At 40.5% G+C, this 26,585-nt stretch overlaps 3 protein-coding genes and 1 long non-coding RNA gene across 4 annotated transcripts; 3 read left to right on the forward strand and 1 right to left on the reverse strand.

Annotated features, from left to right (window-relative positions):
• Nucleotides 1-2,099: 2,099 nt before the first annotated feature.
• LOC111340881 (uncharacterized) lies at nucleotides 2,100-2,959 on the forward strand. Its single transcript, XR_002695791.2, has 2 exons — nucleotides 2,100-2,245; nucleotides 2,460-2,959. It is a non-coding gene; the product is annotated as an uncharacterized LOC111340881 (long non-coding RNA).
• A 1,734-nt stretch (nucleotides 2,960-4,693) lies between these two features.
• LOC111340866 (cytosolic carboxypeptidase 6) lies at nucleotides 4,694-8,605 on the forward strand. The gene is made up of 2 exons (XM_022947784.2): nucleotides 4,694-5,414; nucleotides 7,352-8,605. The coding sequence occupies exons 1-2, from the start codon at nucleotides 4,703-4,705 to the stop codon at nucleotides 8,092-8,094; spliced, it is 1,455 nt and encodes a 484-aa protein (XP_022803519.1). The 5' UTR covers nucleotides 4,694-4,702; the 3' UTR covers nucleotides 8,095-8,605.
• A 3,900-nt stretch (nucleotides 8,606-12,505) lies between these two features.
• On the reverse strand, nucleotides 12,506-13,726 carry LOC111340876 (uncharacterized). The gene has a single exon (XM_022947796.2). The coding sequence runs from the start codon at nucleotides 13,470-13,472 to the stop codon at nucleotides 12,918-12,920; it is 555 nt and encodes a 184-aa protein (XP_022803531.1). The 5' UTR covers nucleotides 13,473-13,726; the 3' UTR covers nucleotides 12,506-12,917.
• A 2,192-nt stretch (nucleotides 13,727-15,918) lies between these two features.
• LOC148717552 (uncharacterized) lies at nucleotides 15,919-16,407 on the forward strand. The gene has a single exon (XM_088743730.1). The coding sequence runs from the start codon at nucleotides 15,919-15,921 to the stop codon at nucleotides 16,405-16,407; it is 489 nt and encodes a 162-aa protein (XP_088599856.1).
• Nucleotides 16,408-26,585: the final 10,178 nt, after the last annotated feature.

Genomic DNA, 26,585 nt, shown 5'->3' on the forward strand with positions numbered 1-26,585 from the left:
ATCTGCATTCACATGATAAAGGAACTTTACCAAATTTCCATTCAGAAATGGAGATACCTAACTCACATCGCAAACTATGTCGAATGGTGTTGTTTTCTGTGTACTCTGTGTTTCTTGTCTCCGTATCTCGGGAGAGCAAACATCATTTTCAAAGGTACAAAGGTCATGTGGCCTCTCGGCTCGATAATGATTCTATTATCGTACACCACCTTGATCCTGTTCCTGAGACGATTCTATCACGTTGGTATCAGTCTACATCTCGATGCTCATTGAGGTCGCTAAAACGCTTTCCAAGGTGATTATCATTTTCTTTCCAATGTTGTTTGCTTTCAACCCGACCTTCTTCATTCTACTCAAAGAGCAGGTGGGTATTTCACATGACTTAAGTATGTAAACGACCTGGCATAGGCCAGAAAAAAGCACTGTTCGATTGGGTGTTATAAAACCAAAACCAAAGCAATCATTTACAACAACCAATCACAACAGAAAATGGTCACGAGGAACCAATAAGGACACGAAGTAAATCAATCAAACTGCCTGAAGCGCGGGAAATTGTGAGTGAGCAAGTTGTGATTGGTTTTAGCCTTGAATCTGATTGGTTCAGAAAGTGGCGCGTGACCATTGGACCAAACACAACATTGTTTCAGACTTTCGCGTGCAACATTGCGCGCCATAACCTAGCTAGCTAAGTCAAATCTATTATGGAGTGATTTTCAACTGAGTTTATTATCTAAAAGAATGAATTAATTACAACGGTCGATGAGAAAAAAAGTCGAATATTGGACAAAACCAGTGAAACTCCAAGTAACACCGCGTCAACTGCCTGAGCTGCGACAGAAAATATCGACATGATGCACTTGGTGGGTCTGATCAGGATGTCTGGAGTTGTCTAAATCAATCACAAAGCGCAGTAAGGAACTAATCATGGATTACTTCACTTTAAAAACTTAATTGAAAATTGCTCTTTTTAAAATCACACTAAAATTTACAGAAAGTGTAACTTTTTTATAATATACCATTGCTCTTTGTTTCTGAAGTTCTCTCGATTAAACAAATTAGGTTCCAAATTTTCTGATTTCCTTGGATGCTCATTCCTTTGATTTAGCCCGCGAACTGGTCGTAGTATGGGTGTGAAAGCGGGTGTTGATATACAAGCAAACGGGGAAGGGGTGGGGTAGGTAAATAGCCTGTGATACGTTTGCTCCTTTTCGCCTCATGCCTATAGAAGTATCAGGCTCGGCTGAAAGGTAAGGGAAATAAGCAGTGTGTAAGTTAGTTTCTTTTGATGTATAAATGAGGAAGTAGGACCTAGGTAGACAAATTCCACTGATCACCTCCTTCAACTCAGGAAAGCCTCAATCTTAGAATCACATAAGTCTTGAGTGCCTTTTCTTGACAAAACGTACACCAAATTTTACATAACTCACGAAAAGCACAAATGCTATGATTACTTGTCAAGTGATTAAAAACAAAAATTTAATTTTTCTCCCCTCATTGTATTTATTCAGTGTTCACCATGAACAATTCCTGATAAATATTGCGTTGATTTTTGGCAAAAGAGAAAATGAAACTTAATTAATGCTGGGGTGATCCTTTTTGGATTTCTTTTAAGAGGGTAATTAGGGAAATCGAATTCATGATAAATATCCTTACTTAATGGAATAAACCTCGTTACTACCTATCCCTTTTGAAACAAATTTGAAGGCCAAAATACAGGACATCTGGTGAGTAAATCCTTAAAATACCCAGGCTGTGTACATAAATCTACAGCATGACTTATGCAGATTTGTGTCTGTCTTTGTCATTTAAACCGTCTGATTGCTAAAATTAATCATTGAATTTTGAGACTTGTTTCCTTGAAAGTCCAGTAATTTGTCATGGGTTGAAACTGAATATTAGGATAAAAAGTAAAGATTGTAAAGATTTCCAGCACTACATTGGGAGGTCGTAACAGTAAATTTTTTCTCGATTTCCCACAGCAAATAGCGTCTCCAAAAAAACTGATCCATTAGTAACTGGCTAAGTATTCATCTGGTGATGTTTGTCATGGCCGACATTTTTGTCAAAAAATTCTTTCAGAGAGACTTAGTGTCCAAGGATCTATCATATTAGCTTTGCTTTATCTTTTCACATCACAGTAAGTCACTCGCCGACTAAAAGCAAACAGTTAATTCAAGCCTACAAGAGAAACTTTGGTGGCAGTTAAAAAACCAGTCAAGCATTGAAATTCTCATATCTTTACAAGGTCGGTTGATATTTAGTTTTTCTACATTTATTTCAATCAAGTAGATTTCGTGTTTTTCTGTCGAAGTAAACAGTAATTAAAAGTGTGTAAATCAGGAAGATTTAGGCTTGGCTCCCCGTTGGTACAAAAATCTTTACGAGTTTAGAATTAAGGACAATGGATATGAACGTTGAGTTGTCGTGAGTCTTAAGTTTTTGGTTTTATTTCCGTTCAGAGAATGGCACAAAACCCTCCTCTATTCTACTCAATAATGGTAATTTTACTGCTGATCAATGGACACACTCAAGGCAGACCTGCAGCCCCTCAGTTGCCATTCGGCTCGCTGAGCCCTACTGCCCAACCGCAAGGATGCGATATATACGGTGACCGAGTGTACCTTCCTGGAGAAGTCATATCTGGCGATCCTAATGGCTGCTTTGCAGTGATTTGTACGGAGCATGGAATACAAATTTGGGATGGTGATTGCCAATCCTCCACCGCCAATCCGAAACCTCCCTCCTCAGCCCCTGCAACATTTGAAGTTGAACTCACAACTGAACGGCCCCCGCCAACTTTTCCGGAATTTCCATTCGCGGGCGTCCAAGGCTGACGAGGTTTAATTAGCATCGTATGGAGGGTTCGCCTCGGTACGAGGAATATTGTAGCTTACTGATTGGGGAGTATTGTATCAGGCGAAATACTGTAATGCAATAAAAATGGGAACTGATGAAATTAGTTCTTTGTCTTAGAATATTGCAATCACAGCAAAATTGCGCACCCTCACAAGGCAGATAATTTACTTGCCTTCAGGCTTACCCTGATCTAATTCCAGTAATTTTTACCTTTCGGCAGCTATGATTCTTTGGTAAATTGGTAAAGAGAACTTAGCCTTTTCAAGATTCACGATTATTTTGGGAAATACATATTTTGAAATCACTTATTAGAAAAGGACGTAAGACGTAGTTGTCTTAACTTAGTCTGAGCGATGTTCGAAAACCGACCAACATGGGGAAGTTTATAATAGTGCGCAGAAGGTTTACCGGAGTTAGAAGAGGCGTTCTGCCCAGTAGGAGAAGGATTATTTTTCTTCGCTAGATACCTGTAAATGATCTTGTCTATGACCCAAGATGGAAAAAAAATTTTTCCGTAGCAAGAAAATAAGTTTCTTGACATCCAGATGAAAACCAACCCAGGAATTATTGATCTTATATGCTCTGTCAATCAACGTTCTGACTATTGCTAAATTGATAAGAAATTATCGTTTCTAGACATATTGTTAGACAACAATCATACATCCATCGTCACCAGTGTATATCGCAAGAAGACGTTTACTGGTCTTCTTACTAATTATTTCAGCTTCGCCCCTTTGATTTACAAATTAGGTTTAGTCAGAACGTTGATTGACAGAGCATATAAGATCAATAATTCCTGGGTTGGTTTTTATCTGGATGTCAAGAAACTTATTTTCTTGCTACGGAAAAATTGTTTTCCATCTTGGGTCATAGACAAGATCATTTACAGGTATCTAGCGAAGAAAAATAATCCTTCTCCTACTGGGCAGAACGCCTCTTCTAACTCCGGTAAACCTTCTGCGCACTATTATAAACTTCCCTATGTTGGTCGGTTTTCGAACATCGCTCAGACTAAGTTAAGACAACTACTCAAACGTTATTGTAGAGCTGATTTAGATGTTAAGTTAGTCTGCAGTACGTTTAAACTCAGAAACATGTTCAGTGTGAAAGATTCAGTACCGCTAGGTCTACGTTCGCGTGTCATATATAAATTTTCATGTGCTGGTTGTAATGTCAGTTATATTGGTGAGACCACTCGCCACATTTGTACACGAGTTCGTGAGCACCTCTTGTCGGACAAAACTTCGCATATTTACAAGCACCTGCAATCATCAAGGGCTTGTCTTGACTCTTGTGATACTGAATGTTTCACGATCTTAGATTCTGCCGCTTCAAAATACCAAATTAAGATCAAAGAGGCATTGCATATTAAGTGGGAAAAACCTATCCTTAATCAGCAATTGAAACATCTAGAATTGTCTCTTTCCTTTTAATTATGTTGCTCCTTGGTCTTTTAATTTATTTTTATTATTTATTTATTTATTTTTTTTTTTTGATCTAGTCAAGCGCGCGCTATTTACATTTTTTCGCGTTTTTAACATTCAAATGTAACGTAAGCCCTGACACGTAGTTTGTAACGTACCTTAATATAAATTCAAATGTACAACAGTTAAATGCTCATTTGCAACTGAAGATGAAATGAGAATGTCGAAACATGTCTTGTAAATTTAAACTCAAAGTTGTTGTTTCTTTTTTGAGACTTATTAGAAACATGAAAACGGCACTTTTTTACAGCTCTGCCTCCCTATCCTGAACTCAAAATCCCCACCCCTCCCCACACATCTCTTCCACATTCGCTGATTTCTCTGTTGTCATAGTGATTAGAAATCTTGCCGGCATATTCAAGATGGCGTCTCGCAGCGAAAGTCAAGAAAGCGGTGTGAACGAAGATTTGGACTCTGAAAATATCGTCAAAGCGGACGAACCTGTGGGTAACCTATCTAAATACTATGCTCTACCTCCTGACTTTTCAGGAGCGCCTAAAAAGGGGCACTTGATGTTCGATGCTTGTTTTGAAAGTGGAAATCTCGGCCGAGTTGACTACATCACGGAATTCGAATACGATTTGTTTATTCGCCCGGACACCTGCAATCCTCGCTTTCGCGTTTGGTTTAATTTCACTGTTGAGAACACAGCACCTTATCAGCGGGTCATATTCAATGTTGTGAATTTTAGCAAAACTAAAAGCTTATATCGCGAGGGAATGACTCCTCTAGTCAAGTCTACCAGTCGGCCAAACTGGCAGAGAATTCCTGCCAAAAATTGCTTCTATTATCGCTGCCCCGACCACAGAAAAAACTATGTACTCTCATTTGCGTTTGCCTTCGATAATGACACAGATGTTTATCAATTTGCTTACTGCTTCCCTTACACATACTCTCGTCTGCAAACCTTCCTCGAGGGACTTGATAAAAGGAACATGGAGTGTTACAAAAGGGAACTACTTTGTTTGACTATTCAGCAGCGCAGAGTTGATTTACTGACAGTCACTTCCCCAGAAAACATGAAAGATGATCTCAAAAAGAGGGTTATTTTCATCACAGCAAGGATTCATCCAGGTAAGCCTTTTATTCTTGTTACAGCGAATTATGAACAAAGTTGTGTGTACCGCTAGTTTACAGAAATACAGCTTTTACAGGGCCGTTCTGAAAACCATTTACTTGTATTGTGATATCGCCTCCTGAGTAAATATTATTATTATCATCATTATTATTAATCGTTTATAAAATCCCTGAGATACTACAAGCACCCTGGTAAGTTAAAAACTTATCTTTTAAAAACATTTTAAAATTTATTTCAACAATGTAATAGAAAATACTTCCTATCGGTTTACCGGTGTTATGTTGGGAGTACAATTGAAAAGTATGTAAATCACTTGTCACTCACTTACCCTTGGCTCATGATTTATAAACTTAAGAGAAAACAAGGAGAACTGAACTGGTTTCCAAATCATATATCTAACCCAGTGTGTGGATATGTCACCCCATGCCTACATGCCCATAATTATAATGGTGGGCCATATTTGATGTGGCTAGCGCTAGAAAAACAAGCAACCTCTTCCTCACAATTTTTTTTAAGGACTGTTAGAGAGAAAAAAGCACATCAACAGGTCAATCTTGAAACAAATATTAAACTAGGTTGTCAAAGTTACGAGTAGCTAGTGCAAATCATCAGCTTCCTCATATTTAACTGGTCTCATTGGTGGCATATAGACCACTTTCATAAATGGCTGCCGTATAAATATTCTTTTGTTAAAATTTAAATTAGCCATTCTGGCCTCGCTTGAGATAATGTATTCTTTTGAATTTTGTACAATGTGTGTCTTGGACAGTGTTACAAGTTTGATGTTTCAGTGAAGGTAACCATACTCAAGATTATTGATAAAAAAACTAGTTAAATATTACAACACTGATGACAGAAAAGTCAGCATATTTAAACATAGGTGACAAAATTGTAAACTATGTTTAAAACAAAAGGGACCTGAATAATAAAATAATGGAACTAGCATTCAAGGGATTACAAACACTTTATTGAAAATACTAAGAATAATTACCTAAATTTTTTCTATTACACTAAAAATTGTTTCATAATTACCTAAACCTACCAAGAAAAAAGTGATAGCAATGAATAGGAATGTTCTAGAAGCACAGACACAATCATAAATGCAAATTAGAAGCCACAGCACAATTTTCAAAACGGACAGGATGATAGCTAATTGATAATTATTCACCGAAGGTGAGGTGACTATCGTCGAATAATCCCCGAGACAAAGTGGAGGGGATTATTCGACAATATTCACCGAACCTGAGGCAAATAATTGTTTTAGTTAATTTCAGAGCTGAACAACAGAGAACTTTCTAAAATCATAACATTTTAGTAACATGTATTAACATTTTATTTTAACATTTTATATAAACCGCATGGAGCGGTTTATATAGTGTCATATAAGGAACCGCTCAACCAGTCAGATTGCTGGAAACTCTTAGCTCAGCTCTGAAATCATACTAATTGCAGGTACCCCACCCTTTTAATTTTGTCAGCTTTCCCTGACAGTTCACCAATACCTACTCCTACTCCAGGGGGGGGGGGGAGAGGCACTGTGAGAGTGAAGTGGTTCAAGAACACATAACTGACCCTGACTTGATCCAAGACTTCTCCAGCTCGAGTTCAATCAGTCACACAAAATTGATACAGTAGGTCAGCCTACAGCATACAACCTAAGCCTAAGCTTCTGGTTAGCACATACCAAATCTTTGATTAACCCTTTCAATTTCATGCTCTGATGGTTAATTCTTCCCTTTACCTACAACACAATTCCTTGATAATTAGTTACAAGAATTTGGTGTTAGATCCAGACATCAGCTTCCATCTAGTGAGTTTGAGTACTCTCATTACCTGTTTGCTGGACAATGTATAGATAATATAAGGAGAAGTTCCATAATAATCACCTCTGGGGGTTAAAGGGCTAACAGAATACTTTTGTTGTCTGTGTCAGGTGAAACTCCATCATCCTATGTCTGTCAAGGTGTAATTGACTTCCTTGTCAGTAGTCATCCAGTGGCAAAAGTCTTGAGAGATTACCTGGTTTTTAAAATAGTGCCCATGTTAAACCCAGACGGTGTAGTCTTGGGTAACTACCGCTGCTCTCTGATGGGGTTTGATCTGAATCGCCATTGGCAGGAGCCCTCACCGTGGGCTCACCCTACCCTTGTAGCTTGTAAGAACCACTTAATGCAGCTGGATGAAGATGAAAATGTCCATCTCGACTTTTACATCGATATTCACGCGCATTCCACTATGATGAATGGTTTCATGTACGGGAATATCTACGACGAGGAGGAACGATTCGAAAGGCAAGCTGTTTATCCGAGACTTCTATGCGCGAATGCAGAAGACTTTTCCATGTCTAATACCTCATTTAATAAGGATGCTGTGAAAGCTGGCACGGGGCGCCGTTTTCTCGGCAGCTGCTTAGACCCAAAGACTCATTGCTACACGTTGGAAGTGTCGTTTTTCAGCTACAATACGGCTGTTTCACAAGGAATGTCGCCGTATACCGAAGAAGGGTACTTCAAACTTGGCCGTAATGTAGCGCGGACGTTCCTTGACTATTACAAACTTAATTCGCTAGTGGTACCCACGAAGAAAAATGCATTAAAATCATCTCAGAGAAAGGATTCTAATGGAGATGGGAAACAGAGGATGTCTGGCAGAAGTGACTACAGTGGTAAGCTGTAATAATAACTGTTAAACAATGGACTTTTTAAAGCAATTTAAATATCGTGTCATGAACTGAGAGGATGTTGGACCAAAATATGACCTTTGGTAGGACTCTGTATTGTGACCCACAATCAAGTCAGACCTCAGATAGAGTTTTAGGGAAAAAAATTGGAGTAGTTGTAGACTTATATTATATCACAAATGCGGCAAGAGTATAGTTGTATTTTTTTTTTTCTTTTTTTGGAGCAAACATTTTTCCCTTTCGTCGTCTTTTTGATTTTTTAACAGCTAAGGATTTTGCCAGGATTATAGTATTCTGAGTTTTTTTGTTAATGGCAAAGGTTAAGTGTAACCCACTTGTCAGGACTCGTTAGACACGTTAGAAACACATATTGGAACTATTTCCTCAAGCGTTGTTTTGCCTGTAAATTTTTCTTTTTCTGCGGCGATGACCCACCGTGATTATATTTATGTTACACCGCCACCGGAGAAATTTATGACTTAAATAAAGGTAGTTTGTTTGTTTAAATTTTTCGCTGCCTCTAGACCATACATACAGTGAAACTCAAAGGTAGGCACGGGCATTAAATATATCTTATTAACCAAGCGCGAGGGCCGTACTGGGAGAATATCGGCCCGAGGTCTTGACAGTACGGACCGAGCGCCGATATTCTTCCATTACGGTCCCGAGCAAGCTTGGTTAATAAGAGATTTATTATACGACTGAAGTTCAAAGGGACACAAGTGTGGTACATTCGGGACCATTCGGGACAGTGCCCGGTCCAATACTTAGAGAATATTGGACCGGCAATAGAGCATTTTGATTGGTTGATATTAGTTATTGGCCCTCTGACTGCCCGAGTCGTGTAATAAACAAAGTTAGTTCGTTGCTTGAAGGCGTGATTTTTACCTGATCAGATTGAACATTTTACCTTAAAAGTGCTAAGTCTTCTAGTTAAGTGTCATACTTTCTACTAGAAGATCCGAGAGTCCCGCAGATTTTTCCTTGTCACAGGAGTTTTCCATCTTTGACCTCGGCGAGTAAGTACAAGAGAATATATCCCCTTGCCAAGTGAGACAAGTGAGGGTCAGTGAGTGTTGAGTGGGTCCTGCTTAGTCGACTCGAGACTTCTCAAAGCACAAGGAAAAGGAACTTCGACTATAACGAATTCATCATTAGCTATATCATGAATTAGTATATACTAAAACAGTGGATAGCGTTGAAGGCGCGCTCTGATTGGCTAGTCAAACTCCGAATATCCTTTGCTCACCTCCGAGCAACTCGAAAAAAGAATGGCGTCCCGGTTTGCTTCCGTGACAAGCGAAGAAATCACTCAAATTAACGACGGCGGTGTATGTTATCTCACTGTTTTAGTATATACTAAAACAACTATTCACCTCAGTGTCGGTGGTTAGTGGTGGATATTTACCGAGCCGCTTCGCGGCTCGGTAAATATCCACCACTAACCACCTCCACTTCGGTGAATAGTTGTTAACTATCATGCACTTTGAATCGAGCAGAACTGAAGATACGTTTTCAAGTATTCCACACATCCTGTTTATATTCTGGCATTTCCTTTCCTGTGCAGATTATTTCGGGTGACGTTTTAACATCCGTTGAGTCTCGGTCACGTGAAGTTGTCACCCCGGAAGTTGTGAGCATGTTCCCGTACTCTGTTTTTCGTCTCCGCAATGAAGGTCATTTGATGAGACTTTTAAGCCATGCAGGCAAGTTTTAATTTGACACACCTTTTTCCAATGTCGGCCTTAACTCTTGCCTGGTCATTTTGGTTAATCCGTAGGCATTGAATCGTCCAAGATTCCATTTTGATGTATGGCGTCTTCTTTTCTGCATTGAATATGTCTCAGCGTGAAATTTTCATCGTTTGCGGCTGAAGTATGTCAAACTCAGAAAAGCGCGGTCAAACCACATCCGGTTTCAAAGTGTAATTAAAAAATTAAAGCAGTAACATCGTCATCAGCTGACAGTTCTCTTTGTTCCGGCCAATTAACACATCATTGAGAAAGTTACATTTTATGAAAACAACATAACTGTGTGTTGTAAATTAATCAACCAGCTAATTGATGATAAGATTTTTGGAGCGCATAAAATTGCTAATTAAATTTGGGTTCTATCACTCGTATGCTACTTGTTTTAGAACGCATACCTGAGGGGCCTAAAAACAGTGGTTTGCGATGTACTTGTAGTTACGGGACTGGCAATATAGCCTGTCAGCATTACATGTAAGAAAACAAAGTACTCTCGTTTCGCAACGCCACAGTGACTCAGTAAGGGCACGGCCTTGAGTACGTGGCGTGTCAGCTCACTAAGGAAATAGTGTCGAAACAAACTAAAGAGCTGTTCACCTGGTAAAAGATATCAACAAGATTGAAAGATTTACGATCGAAAGCAATGCTACATACCACAAGTAAAGAAGGTCACGTCCAATTTTCGAAACTTCGGACAGGAGAGGATAAAAGTGAACCGTGGCTGTGGTCTTCCTGCTTCCCGAATGGGGATCTCGCCATTTCTCCCGTGAGGGTGACGGGAAATTATGTTTATCCTTTACGAACATAGGCGGGGTTTGCTTATTACCGTACCAGCTCATTCGAGCAAAAGGAAGGCAGATGAATAGTATAAGAGGTTCTTTTCTTCTTCTTCTTTTTCTTTGTGCTATCGGAGCTTTCCAAACTGGTGGGGCGTTTGAAAGACAAAGAACATCAAAATCTTTTCCGCAATGACACGCAATAATGTGGATCGCCATGAATTTTTACGTCAGCAATTATAAACCTAGACTAGCAAAGGAAAATCTTTTTTTAAAGGTAACCTTCCCTGGTCTTGCATGTATCAAAAATAATACTTGAGAGCACAATTATTTGGCATTTGGCATGAGAATGGAGTATCAAGTGTGTGACAAAAATCGAAACAGATAGAAGCGCCTTTTGAAACGGGAATTTAGTGCCCGTAACCGGTTAGGATGCTTTAACGCTTTTCCGTTGTCACTATTATCGACATAAACCCCTTGGGACTCCTTGTGAATTTCTTTCTAGTTTTCATATTTATGTCCCTTTTTCCCCCGATCTCCAACGAAGCTCTCCGTCTCGAAAGACCTTCAAGGTAGAGTTAAAGCAATAAATGATCCAACTCGAATTCGACAAATTTAGAGTGATCACTCCGAGACGTGAAGGCGCTGGTACTCTTGTGGAACAGATTGCAAATTTAATGTTTCTGTCTGCCAGTAATGGGACGGGAATATGCAATGCGACGGGAATATGCAATGCGACGGGAATTAGTCGATAAAAAAAGCAAGTCGCAGACTAACCCTTCGATCTTTGTTTTAACGTGTGCATTGGAGTTAGTTGATTTTCAAGGAGAAACATCAATACAGCAGGCGCCGTGGGTAATCTAGTGTCAAAATTATGATAAATGATTCTCAACTCGGTGACGTAGGTAATACCTTTTCTCTGCCCTAAAGACCGCTAGTTAAAATTAATTCGAATGGGCGTCTAAATGATTCGCGCGGTTAGACCACAAACAATAATTATTTAATTAACACATTAGGTCAAGCTGCCTATATGGCACGTTCAAATCGGGGCAAAAATCTCAGTGTAGCGAGGTCCTCTTTTTATATGTAATATTTTCTGATAAGCCATCCTTTACATGTTCAACTTATACACAGCTGCTTTGAATAACCCATCATGACGTTTTCCGCATGCAATTTCAAGAGGATATTTATACTGCAATTATGTGTTGCCGGTACGTGCGTGGGTGTGTTATAATCCGAATGGAGTCTAGTAGTTTTACAAAAACCTAATCCTTTCTGTGATAACAACAAATCGTGCCGCCTTTATCCAGAACTTTAAACTTAATTACAGGCTTACCTCGATGCATTTCAAATTGCGAGGCTAAGAGGACGCCGTAGATTGTCTTAACAGCACTGGCACAGGCAGTTTATTTGAAATAAAGTGCTAGTACTAGTGCTGTAAGACAATTTATGGGAAAAGCTTTCATAAGTTTATATTTTAAAGACTTTTTACTGTGGCTCGCGTTGCTTAGGAGGTTTTTTTCTATCCATTTCTTAAATAGACTTTACAATCATTTTATTGGAATGTCTCTCTATAGATGCCGCACAAAGAATATTGCATGTGGGTGTGAACAAAAATGAGGGAAAATTGATTTATTTTTATAGAAAAATTGCTCGAAAAGCCTTGATCCTCTTTAACAAAGCCGCGCAAGGACACTAAAAAGGGCGTAATAGATTCCGATGCAGGATCGCGGGAAGTGCAGAATTCGCGTAACTATCGGAGGGTTTTTTTTCTGTCATGAGATTAAATTAAGTGAGCTGCCGCACAAAAACCGCCCATTATAGTGGCACAAGCGATGTAATGCGGCTTAAGTTCGATTTATGATAAACTGTGATGCACAGTATAACAATAATTGTTTCACGTTTAATTTATTTAGTGCTCTTTGCCAAAATATCTGCATTTCGGCAAATGCCAACCCATATGAAATTTATATACCTTTTCTAGGCTTCCTGCCGGCAGCTCCGAGGCCGTCTGCTCTGCATACGATCATCCGAATAGCTCTTAAAATTTCATACAACATATTAATGAATGATCAACTGGTCAAACGACTTTCTCAGTAAATATCTTTATAACGCAAATATTTTTACCTTTGACTCAGTATATATGGGATAAATAATGCCATAAATTCATCACATTCTCCGTACGTAAACTCTCAATACATATTTGTGAAACTCATCCGAATCACTTCAAGATACTTTACAATAACATATACATAATGTTGTCTTTGAATAGAATATGTGCAAGCCTTGTCTTCGTCAGAGCCCCATCTCTTTGAACCTGTTATTGATTACCAGAGTCTTTCTCAGTTCCAAGAGAGAGGTGCTTCTAGATCTAAACGCAACTGCAGTGTTGCGCTCAATCTCTTTACAAATGGCCATTCTTCTCTTCTCCCAGCTTTCTCTTCTCGGCACGACGATTGAATCACAATCCTCTTCGTCGCTTTCTTCACATCGTTCGTAATCGAAAACGTGGTCCTCCTGTTCTGTTCGTTTTAACCAAAACCGAAGTCTCTTATGACTCCTTTTTAGTTGATCCTCGCTTAAAGACAGGCAGTCCAAGCGGGGCAAGCTCGTGTAAGGGACAGTTTTTCCCTCGTTCCTACACTTCTTGCAAAATACTTTCGAGACAGACTTCCGGATCCTTTTCCACACGTCCTCTTTGCGATGGGTCTCTCCATGTGGTTCGCTTGTCTTGTTGATTCTGTCAGTTTTCTCATCGATCTTGCTCCTTCCCTCAAAAGAATTCCTCTGCTGAAAGTTGAAAACATTCTCCCATATTTGAATGGTGGCAGATTTTCTTCTGATGTGCATTTTTTTGACGCTATTTAGGAGTTACTGGTTGAGATCTTCCGTTTGGAACAGTCCGAGTCAGTGACAAAAATACTTTCGATCTGACTTGTCGCGACTTTTATGCAGTGAACACCTGGAATGCTAAGACATGATCGAGTAATTCAAGACGACTTCCGCTTTACAAGAAGGGATGAAAGCTTTTTATGGGAGCTATTTTTGGGCAGACCGGAGACCCTTGGTATAAGTCATTTAACACCTTTATTTTGGGAAAGGCTTTTGATCGAGGTGTGGAAACCATTAACAGTTTTTCAAGGACTTTATTTGAATAGTTTTGTGTATAGTTTATTGTACAAAGTAAACATCATTATAGGTTAGCAAGGAAGAAGTAAACAGTGACGCATTTCCTTAGGCAAAAGTAGGTTTCCTATCTCAAATTTGCGGAAATACCCGTAACCATGAACTTCTTCCTTTGTAAACAAACATCTCTGTTTTTGACAAATTACAAGACTGATGAAATCGTCTGTTGACACACGAGTAGAAATTACAAATTTGGAGCCCTGATGACAGAAACAAAATAGGACAAGGTCATAATGGCGTGTTTGTGATGAAAGAAGACTGTGTAAATAGCAGAGAAAAACAGATAATGATGAATCTTTTGTTGTTATTGAAGCACGGGTTAGACCATTAGCGCTTTTATCATTATTTGAAAATTCTGTGTCACAAGTACAGACCACACATATCGCTTCGATAAACAAAAACAACCGCAATATAAATTGGAAACTTCTACCTTGATCTTACTGGAGCGACATAACCACACATCTGTATCTCATCAACTCAATTCTGTATTATAATTGTTACTTTTTTCTTCGCGAGAACTTTTTGCTATCATGGAAAATAATTTTATCGGATGAACTCCTAAACAAAGAAAGAGAGAGTGATAGAGACAGAGTGCACGCGCCAATCTGTGTGTTATTCCAGCTGGCTCTCAGTCAATGCTTGCTAATGAATGAGTAACGTGCAAGCGTGCAGTTGTCAGAAAAGGGCTGTGAAACGGTTTCCTCACTTTTTTTCTCCCGTCTTTCCCCGACCATGGTAGTTTCTGCGCACCCCTATGCGTTTCCTCTTACTACCGAGATCCTGCTGTAATAGGCCGTGAACAGAAACAGCAGACAACGAGAATAAAAACACGTGTAGTTTAATGGCGAACTGAAAACAGAAGGTCAAAACAAGCCTGCCAAGACTGACAGGTAACATGCGTGACGCGTGACAGGCAACACTGCCACAGGCCAGCCAACTACTGTTTTTTGGCAATTTTTTGTATATAACTCATACCCAGTTAATGAACGATACTACTGCGATATTATTCTTGATTTTAAAAACATTGAAGTTTAATTTTTCATTCTATTTCATTTCACCGCAGCTTAACAATCATTGTTGCCCACCCCTTTACGATTTCTTTCAGCTTTTTTGAGAGGAAACAGAGAATATACTTCCATTCCCATTGAATTTATTTTGCTCATTCTCCTATTCTTTTTAGGGCATTTTCGTTAGCAGGAAATTTGTTGGTGGACCCTCATTAACCCGTCTAGTAGTGCCCCTTATTGCTTTGAATCTGGATCGGGATTTGTAGCCCCCAACATCACTCTGCATATACTCCAATACCCTTCCTATGAAGCTGGCAAGGAGAATTTGGTTAGAAATCAAGAGCTTTTTTAGTTGGTGATCATTTCCTTTATTCTCCAGACCTTACTGTGTGATTCAGGGTGATAATGTAAGGAGAAATTAGATGCTTGTCACTCTTAGGGATCAAAGGGTTAATCAATTGAATATTTGCATATTTTACTGAGCTAAAGAAGCCAGAGGGAGGTTCACTTACACCAACAGAAGACATTACGAATTCAAGCCGGTCGAGCATCGATACATCCAAGAAGAGCCAAGAATAAAAGCTATAGCCAAAGAAAAAAGCCACTTCTCAAGGAAGTCGACTCACTTTCAGTTCAAACACGACTTCGGCACTCGCTCCACTCGCACGATGTAGACTAATTTGAGCCCGTGATAGTCAATGGTTTGCTTTTTCACTGGTCAGCGGCTCAACAAAGGAAAAAAGTTTACAGGAATCGACCTGCAAGGTCGAGCTCCTTGAATTCACGTTTAAAACTGCGATAGGTATCCATGTTTCTCAAATTATTAGGAATAGTGTTCCATAGTCGGGCAGCTTGATATTTCCACTAGTTTTTCGAGTTTTTACGTTAAGCGATTACCACAAAAATGCCAAGACTCGGCACAATAATTAAAACGAGGAGCTATGAATGCTCTATAAAGATTCTTCCGCAGCTTTAACTGAAGGAAGCAGTTTCTTCATCCTTTTCAGAACAGCGATCTTAACCCACTATCACAATCTGCATACTGCCAGTATCACAGTAGGGAGACAACGCTGGTCAAAGTTGCTAATGATATTCTATTAGATATGAACTCGCAGCGCGTTACATTACTTGTCCTTCTAGATTTAAGCGCTGCATTTGACACCGTGGATCATGCGATTTTGCTGCAACGTTTGACCACTGACTTTGGTGTGCGCGAGAAGGCCGTAGAATGGTTCTCGTTGTATCTGTCAGGGCGCAGTCAGCGCGTGTTGTTTGAAGGAGCCACATCGGACAGCTTCGATCTGCCTTTCGGTGTTCCACCGGGCAGTTGCCTTGGCCCGCTATTGTTTGTAGTCTATGCCTCCGAGCTCTTTGAGATTGTACAAGCCCACCTGCTGAATGCAAACGGTTTCGCTGATGACACGCAACTTTGCTTGTCGTTTAATCCCAATAGTCGTGCGGAGCAAGCGAAGGCACTGGATACCATGGAGTGGTGCAGTAATGACTTACACAAATGGATGTACCAGAACAAGTTAAAAATAAATGATGATAACGAATTCATGATCGAGAATACTCATCAGGAAAAAAGATGACTTTTAGGCTACACATGAAACACTTCAGCCTGGCTCTCTGTAAATCTTCCTCACGAAAACGTAGGGTCAAAAAAAAAAATTTCAATTATTGCCTACAACATCTTTTGCTGGCAGGCGCTCAGTTGTCCCTACCCAGTTGACATGCCGTTTGGGTTTCATTCATAGCCTGATGGCACAACTGCTGCTGCAGATGAAAGGGGAAAAAAGAACAATCCCATGACCTGCTACATCGACCTCTCCGTGATCGACGAAAAACGTGATAAAGTAGATTTTGAATGGCACCCTTGTACACTAAGGAACACTTCGGGAACATTCTCCTCTATAAAACATAATCGGGACTTTAATTATGAATTCGTGTTATTCTGTAGAGAAATTTATTTATTTTCGAATGCCAAAAAAAATTAAATTCCCAGTCATTTCCCTAGTAAATATTTCCATTGCTTACCATGAAATCTCTTGATGGAAAACTGTCCTATATATCGTGTGCCCACTCATCTTATCATGTCACATACGCTGTTGGTTATCGTACACAGGGTGCATGATGGTACAACTGCTGCTGCAGATGAAAGGGGATTATAACATAACCGAAGTAAATCGCGCTCTCTGATTGGTCAATTTAGCGTCCCCCATTTGCCCATGGGTGTACGCTGCTGACGTGAGCAAATGCAAAGACTATTTTTCCGCGCGCGCTTGTTTTTTCTGGTCACGTAAGATTTTGAAATAAAAGGGAACTCTTTAGCTACAATGTATCAATGTTATGTTATAAAACAAATGGTAAACACCACACCGTACACTATTGAGTTATGGATGCACTTGGGAGGTTTGCTTAACACTCAAGAAGCTAGAGTCGCTCTCGGCTATCGCCTCGAGCGACTCTTACGCTTCTTTCGTGCTTAGCAACCTCCCGCGTGCATCCATAACTCAATAGTGTACGCTGTGGTGTTTACCATTTGTTAATTAAGGAATATTGACCTTTCCGCCACCGACGAGGAACGTGATAAGGTGAACTTAAAAGGCATCACTGGACACACACAAAAAAAAAACATCAAGGAAAATAATCAATATTCGCGTTTCATGCTTTGTAAATATTTTTTTCTTCTCTTGTTTAAAGTTTTATGGCTAAAACTTACGTTCATTACAAGAACCTTTTTTTCATTTCACATAATGATTTAATTGTTGCCCAGCCCTTCTCTAAAATATCTTTTTTGAGAAAAGAACTGTCCTCTATCGTGATCATACCCAGCTTATCAAATTATTATTTGGTTTTCATACACAGTGTGATGGCACAACTGCTGCTGCAGATCACCACATTGACCTTACTGTCATCAACGAGGGAGGCGATAAGGTGAAATTTTAAATCATTAAGGGACAGAAAGAAACACATTGAAGAAATCCCTTAATGAATTCGGTATAAACGAATTAAATGTTATTTTTGTATCTTTTCTTTAACTTTTTACAAATTAGTTTCGCTGTTGGATAGTCTTGGTACAAAGTCTAAAAAATTCAAATACGTCTAGTCCTCGTATAAGAGTTATCACGTGACATACCGTTTGCTCCTACAGGATAATGTTCTAACTGTGGATAGCCCCTTTTTTGAGACATCAGATGAAGAAAGCGGAAGCGAGAGTGAGGGAACATCGTCAACAAGTTCGTATCGTCGTCTCTTTGGAAAACAACTCACTTTCACCTTTTCCATCTTCATTTTTCATTGATCTTTAAACCCAATGATGTTAGGTTTGCATTATAGCTAATCGCAATTATCCGGATCTTTTCTATCTACCTAGAACCCCCAGTGGAAAGAGGGACTTTCGACGGATCAAATGTATCAAAGGTATGAAGGTATTTAACTTTCACTATTATTACTAAACAAAAGAACAGAAGAGTAACTGACTCCTTATGCCTTATCTTTTCCAGTAATCATAAATTGTAATAATAATAATTATAAAGATGATGATGATGATGATGACTGATATTCAAATTGGCTACTTTCTCTTCATAGGCTGGCTTGTTTTGGGAGAATAATCACAATCTTCCGTTGTGCGAATATGGAAGGAAAGCACGATACACTGTTTCAGAGGCCATTAAAATCAATATGTGTCACGACAAAAAGGTGAAAATATGAAAGAGCGACCACTGCGCGTCCGAAAAAATGCAGCTTTCCTGGTAGATGAAAAATTGCTTAAAATGGGAGGACGTAAAAGATGATAAGAGAGGCGCGTGGCCGCTCTTGGGAAGTCAATTTTCGCACTCCAGGATGTTAATGGTGAAATTGTTCATGGGGTTGCTTTATTACAATACCACATTTCCTGCGAAGCAGAAGAAGTCCACACGGAAACAGGAAGAAGAGTACCAACTCCCCCTTCTACCCCACAGCAAAAAGTACTTTCCAAGCGATAAGAGATCAACTGAAAGAAAAAACTCCATCGCAGGCCTTTAACGCTGTATCCAGTATGACCGGAGAACCAACTGGAGCAAAGTCAGCAGGGTAATTGCTCCGATCCCGGAAACAAGTGTATGATGTTCAAGCTAATTCAAAACGAGATCTGGATCCCATTGGAGATCTAGTTGTGTACGCTCAACACAAAGACGAGAAAGTAGTCTTGGGCCATGAAGATATGCCGCTGGACTTGTGGGTTCTTGGCACAGATATAATTTGCAGCGATCTCGTAAAAATTTTCTTGCTCAGAGAGTCTGAGGAATCCAATCAGCATTGAGCCCACAGTCAACATGGACCAATATGAAGTTACACCAATAGTGTATAAGCAATTGTTCCTGAGGACAAAAAGATACGGTCAAAATCCAGTCTTCCTTGGTCCAACAGTGCTGCATCACAAGAAGAACTTTGACACGTACAAAGTATTGGCATCAATTTGTGTAAGTAGTTGTAAGGGATTAACTGCAGCAAAAGGTTTCATCACAGACGGAGAAGAAGAGCTATTCCATGCCTGGAAAACAGAACTTCCAAAAGCAACCCATTTCCGTCATTTCCGAAGCAACTGCAAAAAAAAGCTCCGCGAGACAGATGTAGGAGAAGCCAAGTCACAAAAGTTTTCCTTGACGAAGTTTTCGAAATTACACAGAAAACGGATGGAATTGTGGGTGACCGGAGTAAAAGAATGGCTTCGAAATGTAAAAGAAGTGCTTGACGAGAAAAATAAAAAGGAACTTTTGAAAAAGGAATCTTCCTATCAGCCGCTGTTTTCTTAATTCCTTGACGAAAGACGAAGAATGATTGCGTAAAACAGTGAGTTTGAAAGCAAGACGAAAGGCTGGAATGCCTACTGGCTCAAATGGCAAACCTGCTAGACAATATACCAATGGCTCGGAAGCAATAAACAATGTGTTGTTACAAACAAGAGAAAGCTATCTTCGAGAGCAAAAGAAGCCAAAAACGACATTTCTCTCTAAACTAGAATTCACAAAAAACATCTTTGAAGAGGTACACCGGAAACAACAACAGGGACTCATTGGCAGTCATCGGTTTAAGCCGGACCAATATGAATTATCAAAGATAACGGCGCACCTAGTCGTTCCAGCGGAAGTTTGGTTTGAATAGAGTGCAGCGCAAACAAAAGAGTACATCGCAAAGTTCAACCCGATGTCAGTCGAAGACGCTCTTTCCAAGAAAACCATCACGGTGAGTGACACAAGTGCCGAGAACTGTACAGACAGGGTGTTCCATGAGTTATCCGAGAAATTATGTAAAATTTTGGTATCCGGGCGAGGGTGAAAGGAAGAAGTAGCCCTTGCAGTAAAAGAAGGGGCACTCCTGCTACTCTCTTTTCCAACGGCAATTCAAAGCCTATCTACTCTTGACGAAAGGAAGGCCCAAAATAAGTTTGAAGTAGCTTCGAAGTACGGAAGAGTCGAGTGCTCTGTTCACGCTAACCACGTATCGTATCGGTGCCTAAGGGGCCGATTACATAGCGAGTTTCAGCCCGGGCTGAAATTTTGTCGCGATGACATGGCGGATTTCAGCCCGGGCGCGAAATTCGAAATTGGGCGGGAAAACTTGCCGGGAAGCGTTATTCGCTTAAAAATGGCGCCGCAGTTGAAACTGTTTAAGATAGGCACGATGCTTTTCTCACAATTTAGCCTTTTGCTTGCTTTAAATGTCCAACTATTTGGGATAGTAGCCGCTGGAACATGATGTAACGAAAGAGAAACCTGGATTTGGCAGCCTATTTCGCATCCAAGAGAACCTACAAACATCGAAAGAGAAGGCATCTTGCTGTACTCCATTTGGGATTTATAATTCGCCAAACATCGTATCAAATTGTCCACTTTCTCATCTCTGTCCCAGCGAAACCTTGCCGCCATCTTTGTTTACTTTGAACACACAATCGATGCGCCATGCCCAAGTCCATATTTCAGCGCGGGTTGAATAAAGATTGCAATTACATGGGTTTTTTCAGCCCGTTTGACCGGGCTGAAAATTCCAACCCGGTTGACTCAAACCGGGCTGAAATTTTCAGCCCGGGCTGGATTTCAGTCCGGGCTGAAACTTTGATCATGTAATCATAATTGTTTAAAACGAGGCATTGCTTCAGAGAACCGGGCTGGAGTTTTCAGCTCGGCTAGCCGAGCCGAAATTTCAGCCCGGGCTGAAACTCGCCATGTGGTCGGCCCTTAGGGCCTGATTACATGAGCCGGACTGGCCCGTTAGCCGGGCTGCTTTGGTGTGCCGAGATGACATTCAGCCTGATATTACATGGGGCGAGCCAGCCCAGTTGATGACTGGGGTGATGAACCGCGGGAGACTGGAGCGACCTTTGATTTTTCATGATCCTCCCCAGTCTCTTTAGCATTACATCATGGAACTCCATTACCAACTTTCTAGAACCACTTCTAGATCCCATTGTCACAGCATTACTAAATTTTTGCCGCAGTTCTTTTATCTTTTCCATCACCCTGGAAAAACCTTTCTTGATCAGTGCTTTCTCTGACTTGACTTTTTCCACCAACTCTTTCCTCTGAGACTCCTCAACATCTTCGGGAATGGCAGTAGTTTCTTCTGGCCCAAACAAATCAACATCGCCAGAAGAATACTCTCTCGCCATCGCCTTTCTCACTGCTCCATATTGCTTGTTTTTATCAGCATTGAAGTCCACGTTGCGATACTCAATATTAGCTTTGAATTCACCGAGCGCGCGAAGAAGGTCGTCCACCATTCCAAAATCGTCCACTTAAATTTCGTGGCCGCCATGTTCGCATGAAATTGAGACCATTGCGCATGAGCATTGTATTACCCGCTGAACTCTTGCTGGCTTAATGAGCCGAGCTGACCCAGCTAAACGCGATTATATGGGAAAATTTCAGCCCGGTTAGCCGGGATCCCGGTACCGCGATACCGGGATCTCGGCTTACCGGGCCGGCCCGGTTGTCATGTAATCGCGACGGTTGATTTTTGTTGCGTTTGACAAACGTGCCGAGATCCCGGCAAACTGACACCAGCCCTGCTAACCGAGCCAGCCCGGCTCATGTAATCAGGCCCTAAGTTTCAAGGCCGATTAAAGTTCGCAAGCACTCCGTTGCTGTAGCGGAGAAAAACGAAATGCTTCGCAAACACCTTGAAAACATTTGCAAGGCCCATGGTAAAAAAAAAAACGCCTCGCGAACTGCTTTAGCAGAAGCGTTTGTGAATAAATCTGTTGCCGGAAAGAAAGGGTCTAAAAACAAGTTTCATTATCGACCCTCTAACACAAATGATTCTACAGCAAATGTCATATAGTCAGAAGAATCGTCTAACAATGCAACACACCTTTACAATGACATAGAGGGATTTAGGGGAGGGACCGAGGGGGCGTGGCCCCCCTTTTTTTTTCTTGTATTTTCAAAACGTTTTTGTACGACCCCAACCCTTCTAACCTTCCCTTGAGTGTTGCCTGCTGCCTTCTGATGCGAAGACATGCAAGGGGTGCAAGACTTCACAGACAGAAAGTAGTACCATTCGATCTGGTGTTTTCGCACACTTAACGGTACTACTTTCCTCTGCATGGAGATTGGAAAAACAAACAGCGTTACTACCACGCTGACCCGAAGTGTAACATGCTGCGGTTCCTATAGTTCACTAACGATTATATCGAGATCCTTAGCGAGGTTTACAACTCACTCCAAGAATCGCACAAAGTTTATTTGGAGAATCTATTCTCGCTATCAATCAAGTGGCAAATCTCTATGTCCCTTTGTTTCGTGAGATCGATTTCGAATCCAGCCATATGTTTTTCATAATCCCTTAAGAGTCAAAATGTTTAAATTCATTATACGTACCTCTACAGCACACTTTTTACCCAGATGTTCTACATCGTTGTGCAAGTGACGTTTATATTGAAGTGGCTTTCAAGAATTGTTACAGTTCTCAAGGACTTTTCCGGTCCCTAAACTTATAAACCGCTTGTAGGAGTAGCGTAACACTTTGATTAACGCATAGATTTGTAATTTTTTATCAGCAACAAAAGTTTTATTGAAATCAATTAGTCGAATTTCAATGTTGTACAAACAACAGTACATTTTCCTCTCCGGAAGTTTAACAACCGCTGTTCGATGTTATTGTTATTTATCAACTTACAACTTGTTGCTTCATCGTATATCGCCATAAGCACGTCATGTCTCTTCGATTATATCTCGTTTTGGCTTTCAAGTGTGGTCCCATTGAAGGCTCCATGGGGCTCTACTGTTGAAATATTCCGTAATGAAGTACAGACGTGCCAATTTCAAAATTCAAGATTTCCGTAAGGATTTTCGTTTTCGTGTCTCATGAACATAATCTTTGTCCACAAAGGTAATACCAACCCTCTTTTGAACTTGTTTTCGTAATGGTTCTTCCGGTCTTAGGTCTTCGTATTCGCATAATATATTTGCTTCACGTTTAAAAATATCAAATCGATACAGTTATCTTATGCTATATTATGTTTACCACCTGCGCTTAAACCGTCACGCAACGCATCTACTGAGCCGCAATTTCCGGGCGCACTCTTTCCTGCTAGTCGATATGTACGTTTGTATTGTATGTATTGTATGTATTTACGATACTTAGACAGGCCACCCCAGTTCAGCTTAAAGCTGGTTTAAACACAGGTGGCCCAAGCTCTGTCACAGGCTCTTTCACAGTAGATTATTAATGAGTTTGTATAGTAGTTTAGTTGGACCACAGGTGGACCACAGGTGGCCCAAGCCCTGCCACAGGCTCTATAACCTTTCACAGTGGATTATTAAAGAGTTTGTATAATGGTTTTGTTGAACTTTCTTTTGAGCCCCGTAAATGTAAAGTTGTGTGAAATAATCAAAGAAATAAAGTCTTACCTTCATAGAGAGTAGTCTGTGTTGTTCTCCTCGCGATTTGTGGCCGTTTTGGTGTGTTTTAGCTTGACGCCCTAATCGCCATCGAGTCACCGTGCACCACAGAGAGCCCACACAAGCGGCGTGTCTGCTCGTTTCTTCGAAATATAAAGAAATGTATGGGTGAATATTGAAGAGTCGTAATATCGTAAACTTATATCAAGGAATGTCTATGTTAAGGCTCAAAATAAATGTAAACCTACCTCACTTGCTGTGTATTGTCGTTTCTGTGGTTCTAAATGGCGAATTTGAGCGATGTGGTACCCTGGTCCCAGATGCTTTGCTTGCTCTTTTTCTTCTCTGTGTAGATTTTGCGTTGAGTGTTACTTTACTAAGTAAGAAGGTACCCCGGGTAAACTCATCGACTTGACTAGACCGTCGATACTGTCCATCTTGACTGTTTTCAATGGATTTTCACAAATACCCTCTTACCTAGGGTACCTTAGTATGTGAGAAGAGTTGGTTTTAGAAGACTATGGGGAGGACCCGTTGAGAGAGATTTGACTAGGGTCCAGGTTGACCGCGCATTAACGGTCTCTCAGCTGCACAACATGTTCCTTCCACGCATTAGAAGAATTTAGAACGGCCGTTAATTTGAAATTCTTGCTGGATTGGTTGCTCGACAAACCAACTTTTGTGGGATTTTTTTCGATGAACTTAAAGAGCAACTGTTTGGCTTTCGTGCTGCCAAGTTTTGATTTGAGGGAAAGCATTTAAGTGTTATTTTCGAGCGATTTTGGCGAGCATGTGTCAACAGAAGTTTCCGACCTTCCCGTATCTTGTGCACGGTGACTCGGTGGCGATTAGGGCGTCAAGGTAAAACACATCAAAATGGCCACAAATCGCGAGGAGAAAAACAAAGACTACTCTCTATGAGGGTAAGACTTTATTTCTTTGATTATTTCACACAACTTTACCTTTACGGAGCTCAGAAGTAAGTCCAACTAAACCACTATACAAACTCTTTAATAATCCACTGTGAAAGAGCCTGTGGCAGAGCTTGGGCCACCTGTGGTTGGACTTGCTTTTGAGCTCCAGTCCGTAAGTGTAAAGTTGTGTGAAATAGTCGAATAAATAAAGTCTTACCTTCACAGAGAGTAGTCTGTGTTGTTCTCCTCGCGATTTGAGGCCGTTTTGATGTGTTTTAGCTTGACGCCCTAATCACCACCGAGTCACCGTACACAAGATACGGGAAGGTAGGAAACTTCTGTTGACACATGCTCGCCAAAATCGATCAAAAACAACACTTAAATACTTTCCCTCGAATCAAAACTTGGCAGCACGAAAGCCAAATAGTTTCCCTTTAAGTTCACTGAAAAAAATCCCACAAAAGTTGGTTTGTCGAGCAACCAATCCAGCGAGAATTTCAAATTAACGGCCGTTCTGAATTCTTCTAATGTCTGGAAGGAACATCTTGTGCAGCTGAGAGACCGTTAATGCGCGGTCAACCTGGACCCTAGTCCCTTGAGAGAGATTCGACCTCCTGCACAACAGTTCAGTGCACTATCCATTGGGCTAACTGGGCGGTGATTTAAAAGAACAGAATAACGTGACAATCAAGAGCTTTTTTTGGGTCTTCGTTTTTGCAATGGATCTTCGTTTTTGAAGGGGGGGTCTTCTTTCTAGTGTTGGGTTTTCGTTTTCGTAATGAGTGTTCGTTTTCGTAATGAGTGTTCGTTTTCGTAATGGTCTTCGTTTTCACAATGGTCTTCGTTTTCGCGGTCTTCGTATTCGTAACTACCTTAGCGTAAGCGAGTATTTTACTTTTCCCTGCTCGGAAAGTCATAAAAATGGCCGCAATTAAAAGATATTTATCCTCTCTGGATAGGTTTCTCTCGACGGATATGGAGAATTTACCCGCGATATTATGTACCCGCTAGTTTTGTCTTAATTAATTAGTATCTTTCACAATCCAATAATTTGACTTGAATGGCGGACAAATAACTCGTAGCGAGATCGTAGTTAACACGTTGAAAATTTGGCTGTTCTTGGTGGTGTTCGTGCTAAGATTGGTTTCTACAACAACTGTACATACGAAAGTTTCCCATACAGTACGCAGTGTATCTTTTCAATTCACTTTTATGGATAAATAAGGTAAAGTTTACGACACGTTGTAACCGACAAGTTACCGACCGACAGGTCACCAACAGTACCCTCTCCAATATGGCGGCCAGTGATATGTGTAGCCCCCACCCCGCTTCCTTCCAAAATATAAATAATTGTTTTTTTTTTTTTCAAAGATAGACTAGTGAGCAGCACTTCTGCGAACAGTAGTCTGTAAAACTGTTTTTATTTTCCGACGCGTTTCTTCTAACTGTCGTAGACTTCTTCAGGGGGTTTTGCGAGTATAACTAAACGCCTGTATTTATAAGCCAAAGTTACGGGGAAATGTTCAGCAGGCAACCGTGGACGATACTTCTAGTCTTGTACGTTGGATCAGCGATGATCTGATCGGCCCAAAATAACGAATATGAAATATAAATATAGAGGCAAGACCGATACAACGTAGATAAGTAAATTTTAAGACGGAGCACTATATTTCGGCTAGCCAAACCAGCCTTCTTCAGGTGCAGTGGGAAAGTTACGGGGACCTATGACCAGACTTACGAACAGGAACAGGCCAACAGGAACAGACGAAGTTGTGAAAAATTAAAAACGTGTAAGGCCAAGCCTCTACGGTCATCGGCCCTCGTAACTTTGGCTTATAAATACAGGCGTTTAGTTATACTTGTAAAACTCCCTGAAGAAGTCTACGACAATTAGACGAAACGCGTCGGAAAATAAAAACAGTTTTACAACTACTGTTCGCAGAAGTGCTGCTCACTAGTCTATATATAAAA

The sequence above is a fragment of the Stylophora pistillata genome, chromosome 13 (assembly GCF_964205215.1).
Source record: "Stylophora pistillata chromosome 13, jaStyPist1.2, whole genome shotgun sequence".
In the NCBI taxonomy this organism is placed as follows: Eukaryota; Metazoa; Cnidaria; class Anthozoa; order Scleractinia; family Pocilloporidae; genus Stylophora; species Stylophora pistillata.

Bases quoted from the DNA above. Each gene is read 5' to 3' on its own strand.
- LOC148717552 (XM_088743730.1), top strand. From the start codon at position 15,919: ATGAACTCGCAGCGCGTTACATTACTTGTCCTTCTAGATTTAAGCGCT.
- LOC111340866 (XM_022947784.2), top strand. From the start codon at position 4,703: ATGGCGTCTCGCAGCGAAAGTCAAGAAAGCGGTGTGAACGAAGATTTG. The intron at 5,415-7,351 runs GTAAGCCTTTTA...TGTCTGTGTCAG, and splicing joins CACAGCAAGGATTCATCCAG to GTGAAACTCCATCATCCTAT.
- LOC111340876 (XM_022947796.2), bottom strand. From the start codon at position 13,472: ATGCACATCAGAAGAAAATCTGCCACCATTCAAATATGGGAGAATGTT.